Below are 20,581 nucleotides of genomic sequence, written 5' to 3' on the forward strand. Positions count from 1 at the left end.
GATATTAATTTGGTCCGCGGAACATCACGTTTTGTATGCTTGTGAGGCCTACCTTAGTGTCGCAGAAAACTTCCCATGTTGGTGTGCCCTTTTAGCAACTTGGACACCCAACAGGGGCCAACCGTCAAATGTTGGCCCCTGCCGCGACAAAGAACATTTCAGTAAGCCTGGGAACACTTGCAAAGGACCATTCTCTTTACACTGTACCAATGCTCTTGACCCTTTGAACATATAAAAACAATGGAAATGTTCAATTTCCTTTCTTACGTGATTCTGATGGAAACAATTGAAAACAAGTGCCGCCCTTTTGTATTGTGTGGCTGTTTTTTTGCATGCGCAGGCTCTGGAAATAACATTCTGAGTATGGCTGGAAATGTGCTGTTCCAGCCCGTCATCAACTCATTCCTCTGCGTCGACTCATTCTTTTTTCTTAGGTAAGCTGTTCAACACCGTTACGGGTTACCTTCAACCGCCTTCTACTTCAACCACATCGCATAACGCGGGAAGCTAGCGCCTCTAGATTTTCTGAGTGTCGCGATATTGTCATCCACCGACATACAGAAAGAAAGAGACACGTTTGCATTTCTTGAGACAAAGTGCAAAATAGGACGTAGGACGACAGAAGGAAATGAAGACACATCGCTATGTGTTCGTTCCCTTCTGTTGTACTACGTCCTATTTTGCGCTTTGCCTCAATTTATGCAGTACCAACTAGTCTGTTCTCTTGAAGTTTGCATCTCTTCGACTTCATTATATTGAGCTCGCATTCGTATTGGTAGTCGTAATTTATTGTCGCGAGTGTGCTACCTGGGAGTGCTCTGCTTTTTGAATAATATCAAGCATACACAAAAAAACACTTCGTGCAGATCAGTGTTTGCTGTTTACTTGAAAGAGTTTAGCGTCCCAAATCAACACATTGGCTTTGAGACACGCAGTAATTAGGGGAGCGGGGGAGGTGGGCTCATAAAACATGTGGTCTCCTTTTCATCAGTGCAGTGGCATAGCCCCTTAGCTGCAGCGACAGGTTAAATAAAGATTGGAGGTTTTTATTTTTCTCACGAGGGTATCGAGGATGGCTTCTTGGTGTATGCTATCTACTTCAGAAGTCTAGCAAGCAGGCGCCCTATAACGTGAAACTATTCCAATATGTTTTTATTCCAATCTCCTGACGTCGAAATCGCATAACCGCCGCCACAAGCATCGGGCGGTGACCCACTGGGTTGTCTAAACAGGCCAATCAAACGCTCTCCCCGTTTATAGAAAGTTACTTTTCTTGTCTTTAAAAACGAATAACATTGCCTACACTGAGCGGCTTGTCTTATCTAATTGGCAGACAAGAAGCAAAGAGCACGCTCAAGTGGAGAGGGATTCGATGGGGACGAGCCAGTGCATTGAAAATCGATAGCCGAATGAAGAGGGTAGTGCCGGCGTCTGCGATTGGTCCGCTTTCCCTTATTAGCTTGCGGTGGCTGGTCGAAATTTGCCGTGGCATGCGACAGAATGCAACGCAAGATTAAGACTGCCGCTAAAACGCATCCTCAGCAAAAAAGAGTTGGCAGAGCGAGGTCGTAAACGTGCCGAAAATGCTCGAAAACGCTACGTGGCCACGCAAATGGTTTTATTCTACGCAAATAAACCTTATACTCTCCGGCACTTGCGAGCAGCCAGTGCCTGAGCAATCGTCGGCGGCAGCCATCTTTTATTCCTTTCCGAACGGGGCAGGCTGCGGCTATTCAGAAAAAAAGTCAGTTTTATTCGGTATATTAATGCATCTTTTAACGAAGCACGCCCTTCGACGCGGTGAGTTTTCGCAGGTTTGTGATGTCGCGTGACTGGCAGGCGAAGTGGGTGCTGTCCGAAAACGTGTGACCAATAGCCGGCGGCTAAGGGCGAAAAGCCGTCGAATCAGAAATGACTATTTTTCTTGTGTTCAGTCCAATCAGTGCGTGCACGTCATATCAGACGGGGAGCATATCAGACGACGCGTGACAGACAGGCGAAGTGCGGTTGGCAAAAAAAGTTTTCGGCCAATCGCGGAGGGCTGATTGCAGAATTGGAATAGAAACGTTTCGAATAGTTTTACGTTATAGCGCCCCAGGACGTGAAATGTCATGTGCACGAAATAGCTATATCTACTCGTTCATTCAGTCCAAATTATTTGCATTATACGGCAATGGTAGTCACAAAGTGCAAGACCGTAATTGTCCTTTCCAGATCTGACCTAGGTGAAAGATCGTGAGGAATCAAGAGGCGCTTTCGTATAGGAAGTAGACAACTTGTTGTAAGCCATCACGTAGTTAAGTGAACGTCATTAAGTCTGCCCCCTCTCTCGAGGCTGGCCCCGAAGGTTTTTAATGTTGTTCGTGCTGTTAATACGCGATGAATCGAAAATACATTAAAGAAATGAATGTATCACCTACTTGCCAAGAAAGTATTGTGGCATACCTCACGTTGATATTCATATCCCGCGACTTTAGATGTTTGCTAGACGGCCCGTATACCCCGGTAATGACATGGAAGTACACATGTACATAGCATATCTTAGGTGCGGAAATAATAATAGCTGAGTATGGTGCCGTTCCCTATGCACCCAGATTTAGGAACGGTAGTACACTATGTCGTAACAGTATAAGCAAATCAGTTGTTTCTGGTGGTCAGGTTATTCTGGCATTTTTCTTTCCAGTGGATTCCTCCTCACTTTCAACCAGTGCAAGATCCCCGTCAGGACGGCACCCGTGGTTGACTTTCTTGGTAAACTTCTGGCTCGTTACTGGAGGTCAGTAACGCAGGCTGTACACCTAAGGCACCCACATAAAAAGGACGACATAACCTAGAGAAATTGAAAGAAATTTTGAGTCGACAATTCAGAAATATGCGTATGTGTAGCTTAGAAGTAATTCCTCTCACGGGAAACTGTTGGGTTTAACGTTACCTTTTTCACGTCAACATTTACAGGGTTTTCGGGATAGTGCTGACTGCGAAGTTACGAAAATAGGAATAACAGAAAGAAGAAAAAAATGTTTTGTAGTGAAAGCGTTTTCTGTTTCTCCTTGCACAAATATGATTCACAGTTGGTGGTTTTACACTAAGGACCACGTGGACTGTAAAATAGTTGTCTAGCTTGCAAATAAGAAAACCAGAAGAAAAGTTTTCAATATAACACTTCCTATAAATAAAGCGGTAATAATATCTCCAAATTACTCATGCTAATTTAAAATACGTCACTAGGCTTGAATGCAGCCATAGTAGTGTCACCCATCATCTTCCCTACATTACATTGCATGGATTCGTTTTCCATATCACTCTATTTTTCGTCAGCAACGCTCATTCCTTATGCCATCACGGAACTAGAGATTCGGCTAACTCAAGGTTTTGGCTTCCCATGTATAGTGATTGGACGTAAAATGAGACATGACGCAGGGGTCGTGAGAGAAGTTGCTCGACGGTACCCTGTTTGGCCTTCAGATAGGATGGGAAATAGGTAGAGGCAATAAAGCAAGAGGCAGTGTACAGATAGTACTCACCTGGTGCAACCATACACCGGGACACATCTGCTAACGTTTAACAAAGCTAACGCGTAACCAGGCATAATACAGCAAACTGCGCGTAAACGGGACATAAGAATAAGGGAAGGGACGATAGCCCCAAGTAATGTTTATTGCGCAATGGCGAAATATATAGTAGAGAAAAACGTTGCCGAAGAAGAAAAAAAAGCACGGGCCGAAAACTTATTACATTAGTGACTAGGGGATTCTTTGTACGCGGTAGAGGAAGACTTAATATTGCAGGCACACAACCTCCTTGTCGAGTAGTTGAATGAATGGCATGCTGAGGCAGGAAGCGCCGCGCTGGACAATCGTAAATGCCTGGATGATCTGGCACTTATCGCCCGGCCTGTTTTCCCGTGCAGCCGCATGACCGACAGTGCAAGGCTTTTGAAGGCGATGGTCGAGGCAAGGCCCGGTCTGCCCGACGTAGAATGGGCCACAGCTCAGTGGGATGGCACAAACGAACCTCGTGATGCAGCTGCTGAAGGCTGCCTGATGACTGTTTTCATGTTCACTGTTCGGAAGGTCATCCTGGTGGACGATCCCACATAAGGCGTTCAGTGTGCTCGGAGCGGAAAGTGACAAGTGTACCCGGCTCGCGGCTTTCTTCACCCGATGGGACACACTATGTTGTCATCGCTGCTGTGCATCCCTTAATGCAGCGTTTGGCACATTCAAGCCACTTACAAGATGCGCATCGTCATAATAATAATAATAATAATAATAATAATAATAATAATAATAATAATAATAATAATAATAATAATAATAATAATCAGCCTGGTTACGCCCACTGCAGGGCAATGGCCTCTCCCATATTTCTCCAACTACCCCGGTCATGTGCCGATTGTGGCCATGTTGTCCCTGCAAACTTGTTAATCTCATCCGCCCACCTAACTTTCTGCCACCTCCTGCTACGCTTCCCTTCCCTTGGAATCCAGTCCGTAACCTTTAATGACCATCGGTAATTTCCCCTCATTACATGCCGTGCCCATGCCCCCCCATTTCTTCTTCTTGATTTCAACTAAGATGTCATTAAGTCGCGTTTGTTCTCTCACCCAATCTGCTCTTTTCTTATCCCGTAACGTTACACCCATCATTCTTCTTTCCATAGCTCATTGCGTCGTCCTCAATTTAAGTGGAACCCTTTTCGGAAGTCTGCAGGTTTCTGCCCCGTACGTGAGTACTGGTAAGACACAGCGGTTATAAACATTTGTCTTGAGCGATTATGGCCACCTGATGTTCATGATCTGAGAATGCCTGCCAAACGCGCCCCAGCCCATTCTTATTCTTCTGATTATTTCAGTCTCATGATCCGGATAAGTGATCACTACCTGCCCTAAGTAGATATTTTCCCTTACCACTTCCAGTGCCTCGCAATCTATAGTAAACTGTTGTTCTCTTCGGTGACTGTTAAACATTAGTGTTCCAAATATTAATTTTTACACCCACCCTTCTGCTTTGCCTCTCCAGGTCAGTAAGCATGCATGGCAATTGGTCCCCTGAGTTACTAAGCAAGGCAATATCATCAGCGAATCGCAAGTTACTGTGATACTCTCCATTAACTCTTATCCCCAATTCTTCCCCCTCCAGGTCTCTGAATAGCTCCTGTAAGCACGCCAGGTATATCATTGGAGAGATCGTATCTACCTGTCTGACGCCTTTCTTTATTGGGATTTCGTTGCTTTCTTTATGGATGACTACGGTGGCTAAGGAGCCGCTATAGATATCTTTCACTATTTTTGCATACGGTTTGTCTACACCCTGATTCCGTAATGCATCCATGACTGCCGAGGTTTCGACTGAATCAAACGCGTTCTCGTAATCAATGAAAGCTACATATAAGGGTTGATTACATTGCGCACATTTCTCTATCACCTGATTGATAATGTGAATATGGTCTATTGTTGAGTAGGCTTTACGAAATCCTGTATGGTCCTTTGGTTGACAAAAGTCTAAGGTGTTCCTGATTCTATTTGCGATTGCCTTAGTAAATACTTTGTAGGCAACGGACAGTCAGCTGATCGGTGTATAATTTTTCAAGTCTTTGGCGTCCCCTTTCTTATGGATTCGGATTCTCTTTGCGTTTTTTCAAGATTCCGGTACGCTCGAGGTCATAAGGCATTGCGTATACAGGGTGGCCAGTTTTTGTGGAATCTTCTACCCACCATTCATCAACAAATCTGCGGTTACCTGATCCTCCCCTGCTGTCTTTGCATAGCTCCCAAGGTTTTCGTTACTTCTTCCGGCGTTACTTGTGCGATGTCAAATTCCTCTGGACTATTCTCTCTTCCATTATCGTCGTGGGTACCACTGGAACTGTATAAATCTCTATAGAACTCCTGAGCCACTTGAACTATCTCATCCATATTAGTAATGATATTGCCGGCTTTGTGTCTTAACGCATACATCTGATTTTTGTCTATTCTTTGTTTCTTCTTCACTGCTTTTAGGCTTAATTAGTTCCTCAGAGCATGTTCAATTCTATCCATATTATACTTCATATGTCAGCTGTCTTAAGCTTCTTGACTAACTTGGAATGTTCTGCCAGTTCTAATCTAACTCTAGGGTTAGAGGCTTTCATACATAGACGTTTCTTAATCAGAACTTTCGTCTCCTGCGATAGCTTACTGGTATCCTGTCTAACGAAGTTACCACCGATTTCTATTGCACACTCTTTGATGATGCCCATAAGATTGTCGTTAATTGCTTCAACACTAAGGTCCTCTTCCTGAGTTAAAGCCGAATATCTGTTCTGTAGCTTGATCCGGAATTCTTCTATTTTCTCTCTTACCGCTAGCTCATTGATCGGCTTCTTATGCACAAGTTTTTTTCTGCACCCTCCTCAAGTATAGGCTACTTCGAGCTCTTACTATCCTATGGTCGCTGCAGCGCACCTTGCCGAGCATGTCCACATCTTTTACGATTCCAGGGTTAGCCCAATATATGTGGTCTATATCATTTCTAGTCGGGCTATTCGGGCTCCTCCACGTCCACTTTTGGCTCTCCCGCTTGACAAAGCAGGTATTCGTTATCCGCATAATATTCCGTTCTACCAAGTCTACTAATAACTCTCCCCTGCTATTCCTAGAACATATGCCATATTCCCCCACTGACTTGTCTCCAGCCTGCCTCTTGCCTACCCTGGCATTGAAGTCGCCCATCAGTATACTGTATTTTGACTTTATTCATCGCCGATTCCACGGTTTCGTAGAAGCTTTCGACTTACTGATCAACATGGCTGGGTTTAGGGGTGTACGCTTGTACGACCTTCAATTGGTACCTGTTATTAAGTTTCACATCAAGACCTGCCACCCTCTCGTTAATGCTATAGAATTCCTGTATGTTACCAGCTATATCCTTATGAATCAAGAATCTGACTTCTAGTTCTCGTCTCTCCACGAAGCCCCAGTAGCACAGGACCTGCCCGCATTTTAGCACTGTATATTCGTCTTTTGTCCTCATAACCTCACTTATCCCATTTACTGCCCGCTAATTCCTCCAATAGCACTGCTAAGCTTGCCTCACTAGATGATTTTCTAGCGTTAAACGTCGCCAGATTCAGATTCCAATGACGGCCTGTTCGGACCCAAAGATTCTTACCACCCTCTGCTGCGTCACAGGTCTGACCACCGCCGTGGTCAGTTGCTTCGCAGCTGCTGGGCACTGAGGGCCGTGGTTTTATTGTTAAATTCATATAGGAGGTTGTGGCCAAGTACTGCACCAGGGTGGCCAATCCTGCTCTGGTGATGGAGTACATTGCCGCTTCTGGTCACCGGGATCAGGCCGCTCTGCAGGCCTGTTTATGCAGTTTTATCAACACGAGGATTTTTTTAACATGGTGGAAAATTGCGCGGCACCGGCATACGAACCACGGTGCTTTTGCATGCGAGGCAGATGTTCTACCTCTATGCCAGCGCTGCGCCCTATAACAATACTAAAGAGAATAAAAATGCATGCATCGCTTTCTATACTCTTCTCGTAAAAAACGGCCTTTTTGTGCGTCACACGCGTGCAATCGCATGATCTCGCCACATGCGGAGGTCAAACTGGGCAAAGGTAATGTTCCAAAAAAATTGCAGAGGTTCTAGTATACTGAACTTGAATGCTATTAAAAAGCAGAACTTATTGCTGGGCGTGGTCGCGCAATTTCTTGCGCATTCTACACAAAGACGCACAAAAAGTGCGCAACACGTCAAGAACGATGTGGTGCGTAACAAACGTGCTGTCCTATTTTACAGCGAAGCTGTTAGCCTTTGGGTGGTCGGCATTTTTCTTGGTCGTCCGCGAGCAGAAATTATCATCATAATCAATGGCTCGTACCCCCTCAAGGAAATGAAATTGCAATGGCTCATCCCAGTCGTAATGCAGACGCTACAAGCACTCAGCAAAGTTAAGCGAACAGTGCATACTTTCACTGGAATCATGCATACAACCTATAGAACAGCATGCGTTTAAATAAAGAACAAGCGCGAAAAAAGCATCTACAATCATCAGCAATAGCTCATAATCCCGCAAGAAAGCAAAAATGCAATGGCTCACTCCGCCGTAAGCAATTGCTTATACCATGTCATGCCTCCTAATTGTTATACCTCCGTAAGCAAGCCAACAAATGCAGTGGCTCATACCCTAATAAGGCTCAGGCTACAAGTGCTCAGCAAAGTGAAGCGAACAGTGCGTACATTAATTGAAATCAACCATAGAACACAGAGAACAGCATACGGTATAATAAAGAACAAGCTAAAAACAAGCATCAGAAGCATAAATTAAGCATACTATACGTCCCTCAGCAGTTGTAGTGGTGGTTTTGAAGCAACCTCCCTAGACTTCTACTTTCGCAGGGCCGGGATGGCGAGTCAATTTTTCTTATAGGTACTATTTGCCTAAGAGAGAAGGAGCGACGGGCATCATCACCCTTGATGGCAACCTGTCCCGCATTTACCTTTATTAACAAATTATGATTTATTAATGGCCGGGAATTTGGCCTTGCACGCCAAATTCACAGCCGAAAGCGTCCCATTATCATTAGATTTTGTAATTTATAAACAAAAGTCGCAATTTTGGCAAACCGCCGAAAGTTGAAGCGCACAGCATTCAGCATAGGCGAAAATTTTTCCAAAGAAACTGAAACTGCACGCAAAGCACCTCACCACATATGCCACAATCAAATCACATATCACATATGCACATCACATATGCAAAGCCGTACCTTTTTCACTTCGGTATAAAACTTTGCATATCGGGCCCAAGTGATTCTTTTTTGACGAATCGTCCCAACAAGTCAAGGAATTATCGATACAGCGCAGCAACCGACAGACAGTTCAACGTTCAACACCTATTCCTGAACCGCCGTTTTCTTTATCAGTCATTTTTTCTAACATACGCAGTTCTCTTCCTAAACGTATTATCATATGAAACCTTCTGCCATCATCTGAAGGTAATCTTCTCGTACTCACCGAAACACGGTTTTTTGATGTTTCTGACGTAGAAATCCTCACCGACTTTCCTAAGTTTTCAGTGATCCGCAAAGATAGGCAGAGGTCTAGAGGGGGAGGTATTTTTATTTCTGTGAATGAGCAGCTATCCCGCTGCGTGATTGTCGTAACATCTGAATTAGAAATCCTATGGCGAAAATTCAATGTTAATCTAGAGCTGCTGCTTCTCGGTGTGTATTAACGGCCCCTAACAGTCCTGCTGATTTTCCTCTCAAAATTAACAATATCGTGGTTCACTTAGCGAAAAAGGACTCGAATGCATCTATCTTGCTCTTCGGAGTTTTAGAGTATCCAAACATTGACTGGGCCTTCTGCGCAACTACGTTCAAACCAAGTAGGTGCTAAGGACTTCCTAGACGTATGCCTTAACTTCAACTTAACGCCATTAGTAACTAAACCAACATGCGTAACACAGGCTACTGAGAACATTTTAGATCTCATATTAACCACTCATCCCGAAAGTCTGTCAACCATTAACTACCTCCGCAAAATTAGTGATCATAAAGTAATCCATGCCACCTTTACCTTTATTGCCAGCTTACGTCGTTCTTACAAAAAGGTTACCCGCCTCTATGACAAAGGCAACTACACTCCAATAATTCAAGAACTACACGACTTTTATGAAAATTTCGAATCAAGTTTTAATTTGCGCTCTGTGGAAAACAACTGATCTCTCCTTCAGAATAAACTTGACGCCGTAGCAGACAGGTACATTCTAACTATAACCGTTCGCGCTAACCGACATCAGCCATGGTTTAACAAAACACTTAAAACCATCGAGAATAAAAAGAAACATCTTTTTCGATCAGCAAAAATGAAATCAAGCCCCCGCGCTTCGGAAAGATACTACGAGTCTGAACGTGTGCACTTGGACGCTATCCGCAGACATAAACACTCGTTCTATCGTAACGACCTTCACCGCATGATAACCGATAACCCTGGAAAATTTTTGCCGCATCGTTAATACCCGCACACCCCGTATTATCAGTATTTCGAACGAAATGGGTGATCCTTTATCAGATGCAGACTGCGCTAACATTTCTAACGCAACGTTTTCTTCAATTTTCACCATGGAATCCGATACGCCCATTCAAAGCATGTCTGCTCCTGCCATGCCATAAATTCCTGCCATCAATTTTTCATTAAACGGTACCTGCAGCATAACAGAAAACCTCAAGATGTCATCGTCTGTTGGCCCTGACAAAATCTCCTAAAAACACCAAAATTTTTCTGCTTCCTTTTTAATCTTGCTGTTTTCACAATCATTAACCACAGGTAACCTACCGATCAAATGGAAAGTGAGCAAGGTCGTTCTGGTATACATATCACATAATAGGAACTCACCACTAAACTACCGCCCGATTTCCATAACAAGCGTTCCTTGCAAAATCATGGCACATGTCATTTTCTCACAATTATTGGACTTTCACGATTGAAACGATTTTTTTCATTCATCACAGCACGGCTTGCGCAAATCAATTTTCTTGTGAAACCAGGTTGGCCATCTTTCTTCATGATCTGCATTCAAACCTCGATTCTAATACACAGACTGACTCAATTTTCCTCGATTTCGCAAAAGCCTTTGACAAAGTAGCTCACCAACACTTGATTCTAACACTTTCACAGTTGAATATTCTCCCTAACGTTCTAAGATGGATGCAAGGATACCTTACTAATCGCTCACAGTTTGTGCAAAGCGATAATAGTGCTTCTGACCCACTTCCTGTAACATGAGGTGTTCCACAGAGCTCTGTGCTAGGACTCCTCCTTTCCCTAATATATATTAATGATCGACCACTTAATGTCTCCAGTCACATCCACGTATTTTCTGATGATTGTGTTGTCTACCGCACCATAACTAACATCAGTGACCAAGTATTGCTTCAGAACGACCTAATAATATTCAAAATTCATGTAATGACTGGCTAATCCTACTACAAGCCTTTTGAACCAGTTAAATGTTTCCAGTACTTAGGCATCAAAATTTCTCACGACCTTGACTGGTGTTGGCATGTGGATAACGTTATAACATCTGCTAACAAAAAGTTCGGTTTTTTAAATGCCACTTACGAGAAGCTCCTCCGCACGTAAAACTACTAGCATACAAATCGTTCATCAGACCTAAACTTGAATACGCTTCTGCTATCTGGTGCCCGCATGAAATTTACCTTATTGACGCCCTTGAAGCCGTTCAGAATTGCGCTGCCAGGTTCATTGACTCAGCAAATTCTTACATCAACGTATCATCCTTAAAAGCAGACTCCAGTTTACCAACTCCTTCGTATCACCGTCGCATCGCCGGCTTTTCATTATTTCACATTTTTTTTTACAGCCCGCTCGCCATCGCACCATACATTTCACCGCCGGCACGAACATCACGTCGTACTCGCCCCAAAACGCGCACTGTCACTTTTTCGTCCTTGTTTTTCCCTCGTGTAGTTGTAGACGGGAACGGCCTTCTTTACCACATCGCTGTCATCACAAGTTCATCTGCATTCACGGAAGAAGTGTCAACGCTTCTATCACCCTAAATAATATTGTTTTAACTGTTGTTGTAATCCCACCGCTTATGTAACACCCCCGTGTGGGGTCTTCAAGGAAATAAGTAAATAAAGAAAGAACAATAATCAAAGAACAGGACGCGCAGAAAACGCGGTCAGTTTGCAAGTGCGCGGGCAGTCCTTTGTGTGTTTTGGTCTTTATCCATCATTGGAGAGACTGCATAGCAGCAAAGTGCAAGGATGCGCTCTCGCAGGTTGGTGCCGGTGGCTGCGGTTTGCATGACGGTGCTGTTTCTGCTTCCGGAGCTGGCATCTGGTCCCATCTGGAACGAGAAGGTGGCACGGGCCATTGGCAACTGCCACCGCTCCTGGTGGTCCGTGCTGCTCAACATACACAATTTCTACTCCTACGAGGAATCGGTATGCTATGTGTCAGCTTTTCCCTGGCTCCCTAACACTGAGCTTCAGGGTGTAGTGGAAAGCCAGTCACGTATAAAGTTTTTTTAAGCGCTGTAAAAGGTGGACAAGCGTTGTCCTGTAACTGCGCAGCATTGCCCCCAGATGTTGCAACTGTGCTGAAAACGAAAGGAGCAAGAATGCATGTGAGCGTTAATGAGAGTTAACAAGCAAGGGAAATCGTTGTCGAGCATTTTAGGGACACGTGATGCTCGTTTTAGGAGTCTGCTGGAGTGTGCTGGTTGGTACATCATTAGGACGGGAACAAACATCGCTTGGACGGGACGAAGTGATGACGACAGACTAGGCTCTGGGCCACTGGTTAATTGCGGGGAATGTAATATCTACAAAACACTGGCTCAGCGCCGAAGACCAACACAAACACGGTGTCTTCGCAGGGATAGGATTAAAATCATCGCACCACGTGTGACGTCAAAGCAGGCTGTCACGTTTTTAACAAATAGATAATCTCGCAGCAATGCAGGGAAACAGAGGGTACGCTGACGCATGAGTTTCCATGCGATTCGACAAAAAATGCTTTGCAAATCTCACGTGCTTTTTTCTCTTCATATTTACGTAATTTTGTGCATTTATTAAAGGTAGGCTGGCAGCCGCATTCCTTGCGGTGCTAGGCAGAATCACTGGGTAATGACCCTTTAATGAGTACGCATGCTGTCTCAGCCGGTCGCTCAAGCATCGGCCTGTTTGGTCAACTTAGCAACGCTCCCACGTGGACGGAATTTTAAAACAACTGCGTAGGCGCAGTCAACAAAAAGTTTTCTGTTTTTTTCTCAAAGTTTACTTTTCTGGGGCCTTCCTTGTTTGCGGCATAGCGTCGAGAGCTGCTTCTCCTTTGCGCTGAGCGATGGCGTGCGCCTATTTTCCCTTTTTTTTTCGGCCTGTTTTGTGCGCCTCTGCGTAGCACAGCGGTGAGTTTTCTTCTTTCGAACGCTTCCCGCATACGCCACGATTCTGACACAGAGCCGTGAGCTCCTAGCCGGTAGCTTCATTTCTTCAACGCTTACCACCGTGCGAGATGGCTTCAGTGCTCTGTGGAGCCGCACGACACACAATGAATGCAAGCGTTCGATGCGCATAAACCGAGCTGTTATAACTGCTGGTAGTGGCACTGTTTTCTTTCAAGCACTCCATGTACAGGAGGGCTCCACGAAAATCAATGCAAACCGCTGTGTAAGTAAGGTACTATACATATATATGTGTGTGTAGGGTTTCTGTCTCTTTAATGCAATTCAATTTGATTCTTTCTATTTATATGACAGAATAGAGAAAATACGTTTAGATGCATAGGGAGTGGCTAGTAGGGGTATAAATATATTTAGCTTGTATTAGTGCAAATAAGAACTAAATATTAAACTCGGCAAAAAAATGAAGGAAACGCAATTACAGTTATCAACCTATATCGAAGAAATATTTTAGCAGTATATAAAACAACAAATCAACACCTGTGAGTAAAACTAAAATAGGCATTATAGATAGACTTTAGGAGCTTTTCTTTTAATACATTTATTTAATTAATTTGTTCATAATGATATTATTCTGTGAAAACAATGCAAGCGGAAGCAGCGAGAAATCAACCGTGCACCTTCTCGAATATAGAGTTACGTGTTTTTGTATATTTAACTTAAGAATTGTGCATGTGCCTGCAGCACCAACTGGAAAGACAATCAGTAGCAGAGCATAGTAAAATTTCAGCAATCTACCTTTATTGGGAACGTTCGTCTTGGGACTCTGGCCAGCCCATTCTCGTCGGCGAAGTACCATAAGAGATGTCGAGATATTGCTGCACGACAATGGTCTCGATTTGAGTTTTCCGATGGACTTTGCTGTTTTGGTTCATTCGAACCAGTGCATTCGTCCTCATGATGACCACTGTTCTCTCTTTCTCTTTTTACTTGCATTTGCCTTCTCGAATTCCGTGTAGTAGGTCAAAACTTCAATCAAGGCCGGCCTCTAATTTTTTGCATCATCATAATAACTCTCTCCTTCTCTCTCTCTCTCTCTATTTTCCATTTTGATTCTATGTTACTGGACCACGCCGAAACTTGTGTGAACTGGCGTGCCAATGTTCAAGTGGATAAGTACTTGAGCAATCACGGCTTCTTTGTGGATACTGCGGATAGTTCAAGTGAACCTCCTGACTAAGGCATGCTATCCGCACCACATTACTGAAACTTGTCCTCATCGGACTTTCAAGGACTTTCCCTTTCACATGGCAGTTTTCGATACGCCAAGACAATATCTGCCTCTAAACCTCTGTTTTACCTCTTCTTCAGGTGCGCGCGCCACCTCAACGGGCTGCCACGTTGATGTCACACTCTCTCGGCCAATGAGGCCAGCGTATCTATTTTGAAAGGTGGGCGCTTGTGGCGTTTACTGCCAAGACCATGATAGCCGCAAGGGAAGTCAAATAATGTGACAGGGCTCATTGTTTCCCGATGATCGATTGACGATCCCTCTCTTAGAGGGAGAGAGATTCATTATGGGTGAAAAGCTAAGAGGTCGGCCTGAACTGCATTGTTCTAGGCTCAGCGTTGGGGAATGGGAAAGGGAAGAAAAGGGAAAGGAGAAAGCAATGGAGCAAATGATTGTTTTCTTATAAGCATACCAGAGAAGCAGGACCTCCTTCATGGCCAACTTCTTTGTCGCTAAAACATGGTTTATGCCAGTCAATTCGGTACCGCATTTGTGCGCAATTTTGATCACATTTTATGGCAGAGCTTTCCAGTGTTGTAACAAACGTGAAAGTCTAATCTTTTCACTCTTGACCTTGACCCGGCTATCCGGACTCGTGCACTTTCCCTCAGTGCGCATTAACGGCTGCTATGATAGGCATTGCCAAAGACTACGACTAGCGCCGACTCTCGTAGAATGCAACGTTAGCGATCTCCTAAAGGTAAAACACCTATCTATCTGCATTACTTGCTAATGAAGAGACACCGTGCAAGATTTTCTCGTCTCGCGGCAGACCCTCATGTTCTCTATCGAACTCGCTCACGGCAAGACTAGTTCCCTTCCTTGTTGTGCCTCGCACAGCATACAATGTGCCTGAGATTGCCTGTGCTGCAAGCGGCGTATGGACACTTGATGCATAATTACACATACGCACTTTTGCCCACATGCTCTGGCGCCATTATCTGGCTGGCTAAATTAGACAATACAATTTTGACAGTTTAGCAGAGTGCGTTGTTGGGCAAGTTGGTTCATTGTATTTGGAAAGATTGCGCTGGCATGATTTCATATTTAAGTGTTTCCCTCGAATAAACCTCAGTTGTTAGCTTGCGCCTCTCCTATCTTCTTCCTTGTGATCGTCTATAAAGTGCATCCAATCTTTCCAAACTTGACAGTGTCTCACATAACGTCAACGGCGTTGAGCTTGCCGGCCGTCTGTCCACATGTGGAGACCGCTGAAAAATGCACAGCCTTACGCGATTAAAAATCAGCTGTCGATATTCTGGTATGAAAATTATGAACTGTTATTATCCGAAATTTTGAGGGCCTCACAATTGTGCTCGTGATAAAAGACAGAACTTGGGTTTTTTGAGGCTTCCAGGTCACGCGGCATATTTGTGTTCACCTGGCACGTAGTCATCCCAGGTTGGTACTTAGACACATTTGACACCTTTTGTCTAGCTAGAGTAGATGCTGCCAGAGAACTCGGTACACCGGCTGCTTACGTCACACGAACTGGCTGTAGTTACCGCTATCTCTCGAGCTGTGTATTCTACATCTACCCGAAGCTGCAGCTACTACAAATTGTCTCTCGCTGATGTGCGATATTTTGTTTCTTGTGGACGGGAGCAGCACTCGCAAAAGTCTTCTTGGTTGCTTATTTCAATGGGCTCGACAGGCGTGAGCGTCCTTCGAACGTCTCTGCTCCCGCTGCTTTACCCTTGTCCTCCAGACAGGACTCGACGACATTCACTGCACCAAGGGTGTTTAGATTGCGGCTTACCTCTGTCGCCAGCTACGGAAGCGGCGCTCGCATCAATGCACTTCCTGAAGTGGCCACCATGGCAGCCGGCATAGATTTGACGTCCAGCTGCGCGCGCAGTTTTCTCTCGGTGCGTACGGTCAACCTGTTCGCACTGTTCAGGGTGGCAGTGTGGACGTGGGGCCAGTTTGCGTCTCTGCCTTTCTTTTCCGCTTTCTCTTTCTTACATAACTACAGGCTTCCGTGTCTTTCTTTGCTCTTGCGGGAAAAGCGTATTTTTTCGCTTTGTTGTAACACAGGTTCACTTTATGCCACCGTGCATTTGTGCTCGGGAACTCACGTGTATGCCGCGTACGTGCGCCTTAGATAAGTCACGAACGTTCGTTACTGTGAAAGGAATGTGGTATATTGTCAGTCACCACTGCCGATACCTCTCCGACGTAAAACTTACCAACACCAAGTGTTAGGTATGATTGCAGCATGTTCAACTCCATATAGTCCTTATCGTAATTTATGTCCTCCCACCTCCGCGCTGCAAAAATAGACGAATATGTACTCGGCCGTTATTGGGTATACAGACAGACAGACTTTGAACAGCGTTATTTGTTGTTTCTAATGAATACACTGTACGATGTTTAGGGGGATAATTTTTTGTCGCAATGGCATACTCATTTATCGGCAATTATTGCGCCTTATTATGCTAATGTATTCTTTCATTACCCCTTTTGGTTTGCAGTGTCAACCCCACTACTGGTACATCAGCGCTGACCTACAGATATTTCCTGTGGTGCTTGTGACATCTATACTTATGGGCAGGTGGGTCCAAGCGTCCATATTACGACTACTGCGATGCCATAGGGTACTTGTCCTGTTCATGTGTCTCGTCGTCTCCGTTTTTTTTTTTCGAGCCTTAATACTTCTACCAATATGGAGCGAACTAGAAGAGGGTGGCACTAGTATTGAGATTCCATGTTGGTCCCGGATAACGTAACGATTATAGAATCACCGCGTGGGCGTTCGTGAGTGCTGGATGATGAGAAAGAAATTGGGAGCACAGAATCACTACGTTATACGGATGGCTCGATGGGGCTTATAATCTTCAAAAATATCACTTGGGCTAAGTGATGCCGTAGGAGACGGCTCCTGATTATTTAGACCACTGGTTTTTCTCTAACAAGACGCAGCGCTTGGTATTCGAGCGTTTCGCATTCCGCCAACATCGAAATGTTGAAAATCAAACCCGTCACATCATGTTCGGCCAGAGTAGGCCGAAGACACTGAGCCATCGTGACTGACACCAAGATGCTCCTTAAATGTGGCCCTGAGATGTGGCAAGTTTGACAGCGAACGCTATTGAACCAATTAACTACACTCAATAGCGTGGGTTACAATATATCATTTTGAGTACTCGAATACTGTGCTGCGGCTACTGCGTTTGCTTATGCTGTTTACTTCTTTAAATTTTTTCAATGTGAAATCTGCTACGCTTTAGCGCCTGTTGAACTTATCATGCCCTAGAGTAACTGTAGCATGTGTACGAACGTGCCCGTACAGAAGAAACGCTACCTCCATTCCATAAATGGAGACTCGATTAATTGATTGATGGTAATTTCTTTTTCAGCTTTTTTTTTTTTACACCGGCTGAAGTTCAGTTCCGTTTGCCCATATTCTCAGGCTAGAAGTGTAGCTAGCACACGTCGTAGTCGTCTATTAACACTGATAATGCTCCAGTGCCAGAGGACAATTATAGGAAAGAAACTAAATCACTTTTCATCTTTAAACGGGTCATTGGCGTTTGTTGAAGGGCTGCAGAAAAACTTTACTCGCACTTCCCTCCATTCCAGTTCAACGCCGTTTTATGTCGCCTTTAGTCGTCGGTATGAGCAAGAGTGCAGCGTGGCACATTAAAAGCCACTAGTAGCAGGTTTATTTAAACTGGACAGCAGAACACGTTAACTGGATGATTGGTGAGAAAAAAAACTAGATGCAGCATGCAAGGCTCACTAAATGTGGTGGGCGTTTGCCGAAGGCATCATGAAGCGTATTCAAAATAAGCAAACCACAAAAAAAGTGCATGAGAAAGTAAAGAACGAGCTGCATCGGCGAGGTATCCTGCAGGGTCTGTTTAAACGTTACAACCGGGGTTGGGCAAGGGAGCAATTAGCCTTGCTAATAATTAACTATTGGTTTAATCAACATTAATTTTTTTCGCGAATAATTCGTTTTAATTACATGAGTAAAGGCACGAAAGAGTGCAGCTGCGTTACCGCCCCCCTTCACTTGCTAAAAAAAATCTAGGAAAGGTAAAGTAGATTGAGCTAGAACGTTCGCAATGCGAGCCACAAAAGCCATCCACGCGTTCTCCACTTCGAACCAGTGGAGGGAAAATCCATTCTGTGGCAGCATCTGCTAGTGCGTGGCAATTCAGCAAGTGCATAGCCTCTTCTGCGATTGTACTGCCGGAGAGCGTTAAGGCCCTTGTTGCCTTCGCAGCTGCAATTATCAGTTATTTACGCACACCCTTCTTATCTCAAAGGTCCTTAGTTAAGGGGTATTGCAGGAAGAGTGAGTTTGACGCGCCTAATATGTGTACTAACGCATGTGTCGCTGACATAATTATAAATGAACATCACCATTTCCAGCCCGCTTAATTTTTTCTTCGAAGTCCACGTACTTAAATCATCAGTTTTCCAATATATTCTCGCTAAAGATACTCTGCTTTTACGCGGCCGATTGCATTATAAACGGTGTTTCATAATATGCGTTCGAAACCCCTAAAACTATAAAGATTCCATTGTTAAGTGATTTCTCCTGCAGTGTTTTTATCCCAGTGGCACTCATTTTAAAATGACTTGAAGCAGTAATGAGACTACGATTATCCATATTGCAATAATTAACGTTTCAACAAAAATACCTACAATTTATCATAATGAAAGATCTTTTGGCACATAGTCGAAGAATTGCACTATCTACCGCAGGCTTCATTAAGCTCTAATGAGGAGCAGAAAACAAACAAAGGTGATAAATCGCGTTAATGATATAGCTGCCGTCTGTGTTGTAAACAAACCCTTGGACCCGTAATGTCACTGGTTCTGGGTTGTGGTGCTGCCCCCGAAACTTTTACAATTTTCCTAGCTCCTCATTTGTGCACTGCGCGTGCGAAAATCCTATGATAAGGATCAGAATTTCGTTTTCTGGGTTGTGACCGTGCTCAGGAGTTTTCATGTGCCGTACTTGGTGTCATCGCAGGAACGTCAAGCTAGGCGTCATCATCTCAGCCAGCATCCTGGTCGTAAGCGTCGTGGTCGTTGGCGCTCTTACCTACGTCAACAGCTACCCACCGGCCATCCTGCTACTCGGCAAGGACGTGCTGTAAGTCTGTCGTCTAATATGCCACCGACACATGTTCACTTATTGCGCGTCCCTAAGCTATACTCGATTGAACTTCATGTTCCTCGACCAAATGTCTTATCATTGGAGTGATCCAGTCAAGTGCTAGAATATATAAATACTAGCTGCTCCAACGCAGCGTTTTCGTATACCATGGGCGCATGCATCAAGCTCTCAGTTTGTAATCCACTTCCAACACGTACGCCAATCTTCGCTTTTCTTGTAGCAGAGAAGGACTGCAAAAAAAGAGCAAAATAGAGCTGTACATTTGCTGGGAAACTTGCCTCATTGGGGACGTTGTGTCATAGCATATCTTTTATCTGCGCCGTCATGGCGGCCGACTTCTACGACAGTATTCCGTGAAATTCTAATAGATGCAGAAGTGTGAACTTGATAGGCATCCCTCTTGTTCTGTATACGCGTGCCGTCTGCTTCAGATCAACTCAAACAGTTTTGTCTGTATGGTGCAGAGGAAACCCTGCCGTTCAATTCGGCTTCTCACGGCGGTTTCAGATGGTTTCTTTCGGCGGTTTCGGATCACGGCTCGGTCGATGTATACAGGAAATTCCTGAGAGGAACGCCAATACTACAGTAAAGTAAGGTTTTGGGCGAGTTGGTATGATGTTATTTAAGCCTTACAGCGCTAGGGAAAGCAACGCCCAAAACTGAAAATGAGGTACCAAGTGCTTACGTTCAACTGACCGTTACTGGCAACAGAAGAACCTGCCACGGACACACATAAAAAAGTAAATCGGCTTAACGAAAACTCAAAACGAAGGTCTCTGGTTGCTTTTATTTTATGCCTCAATCATAACCGCGTTCGGCCACGTGCCACTTGCGAGACATCCATTTTTTTTTGGGGGGGGGGGTGGCTTCAGTTTTTGCCTACACCAGAGTCTTGCAGCCATCAGGTATAGTTATTTGTTTATTTGCTCTTGTTCTGGTCACAAAAACACTGCTATAGCACAGGGGAAGTTGCAACAAAGGGAAGTAAATGAGTATGTTAGAAGGGATTTCTCTCTCGACGTTGCCAAAGGGAAGTTGTTGAAATTCGGCCGATCTATTGAAAACTCATTTTTTGATCATGATTTCCATTGACGAAGCCTGTACGTCGGTGCGGTGCGGTGAAATTTGACAGATTGGCAAAGGGCGAATACCTAGAATTCCTGGGTATAGTTAGAATGACAGCTTTGCTTTGCGCAGTAGACCACGAGCTATTGTTGCCACGTTATGGGATTC

The 20,581-nt window shown here is 44.4% G+C and overlaps 1 protein-coding gene across 3 annotated transcripts in view; it reads left to right on the forward strand.

Annotated features, from left to right (window-relative positions):
* LOC142566836 (nose resistant to fluoxetine protein 6-like) overlaps positions 1-20,581 on the forward strand; it is a 231,487-nt gene that overhangs the window by 169,192 nt on the left and 41,714 nt on the right. For all 3 annotated transcript variants that reach the window (XM_075677736.1, XM_075677735.1, XM_075677734.1), the window contains exons 7-11: positions 341-434; positions 2,684-2,776; positions 11,799-11,964; positions 16,689-16,768; positions 19,202-19,324. In XM_075677736.1, coding sequence (XP_075533851.1) covers positions 341-434; positions 2,684-2,776; positions 11,799-11,964; positions 16,689-16,768; positions 19,202-19,324 — 556 coding nt within the window. The remainder of the gene's footprint in view (positions 1-340; positions 435-2,683; positions 2,777-11,798; positions 11,965-16,688; positions 16,769-19,201; positions 19,325-20,581) is intronic.

This window comes from Dermacentor variabilis, unplaced genomic scaffold (assembly GCF_050947875.1).
Source record: "Dermacentor variabilis isolate Ectoservices unplaced genomic scaffold, ASM5094787v1 scaffold_13, whole genome shotgun sequence".
In the NCBI taxonomy this organism is placed as follows: domain Eukaryota; kingdom Metazoa; phylum Arthropoda; class Arachnida; order Ixodida; family Ixodidae; genus Dermacentor; species Dermacentor variabilis.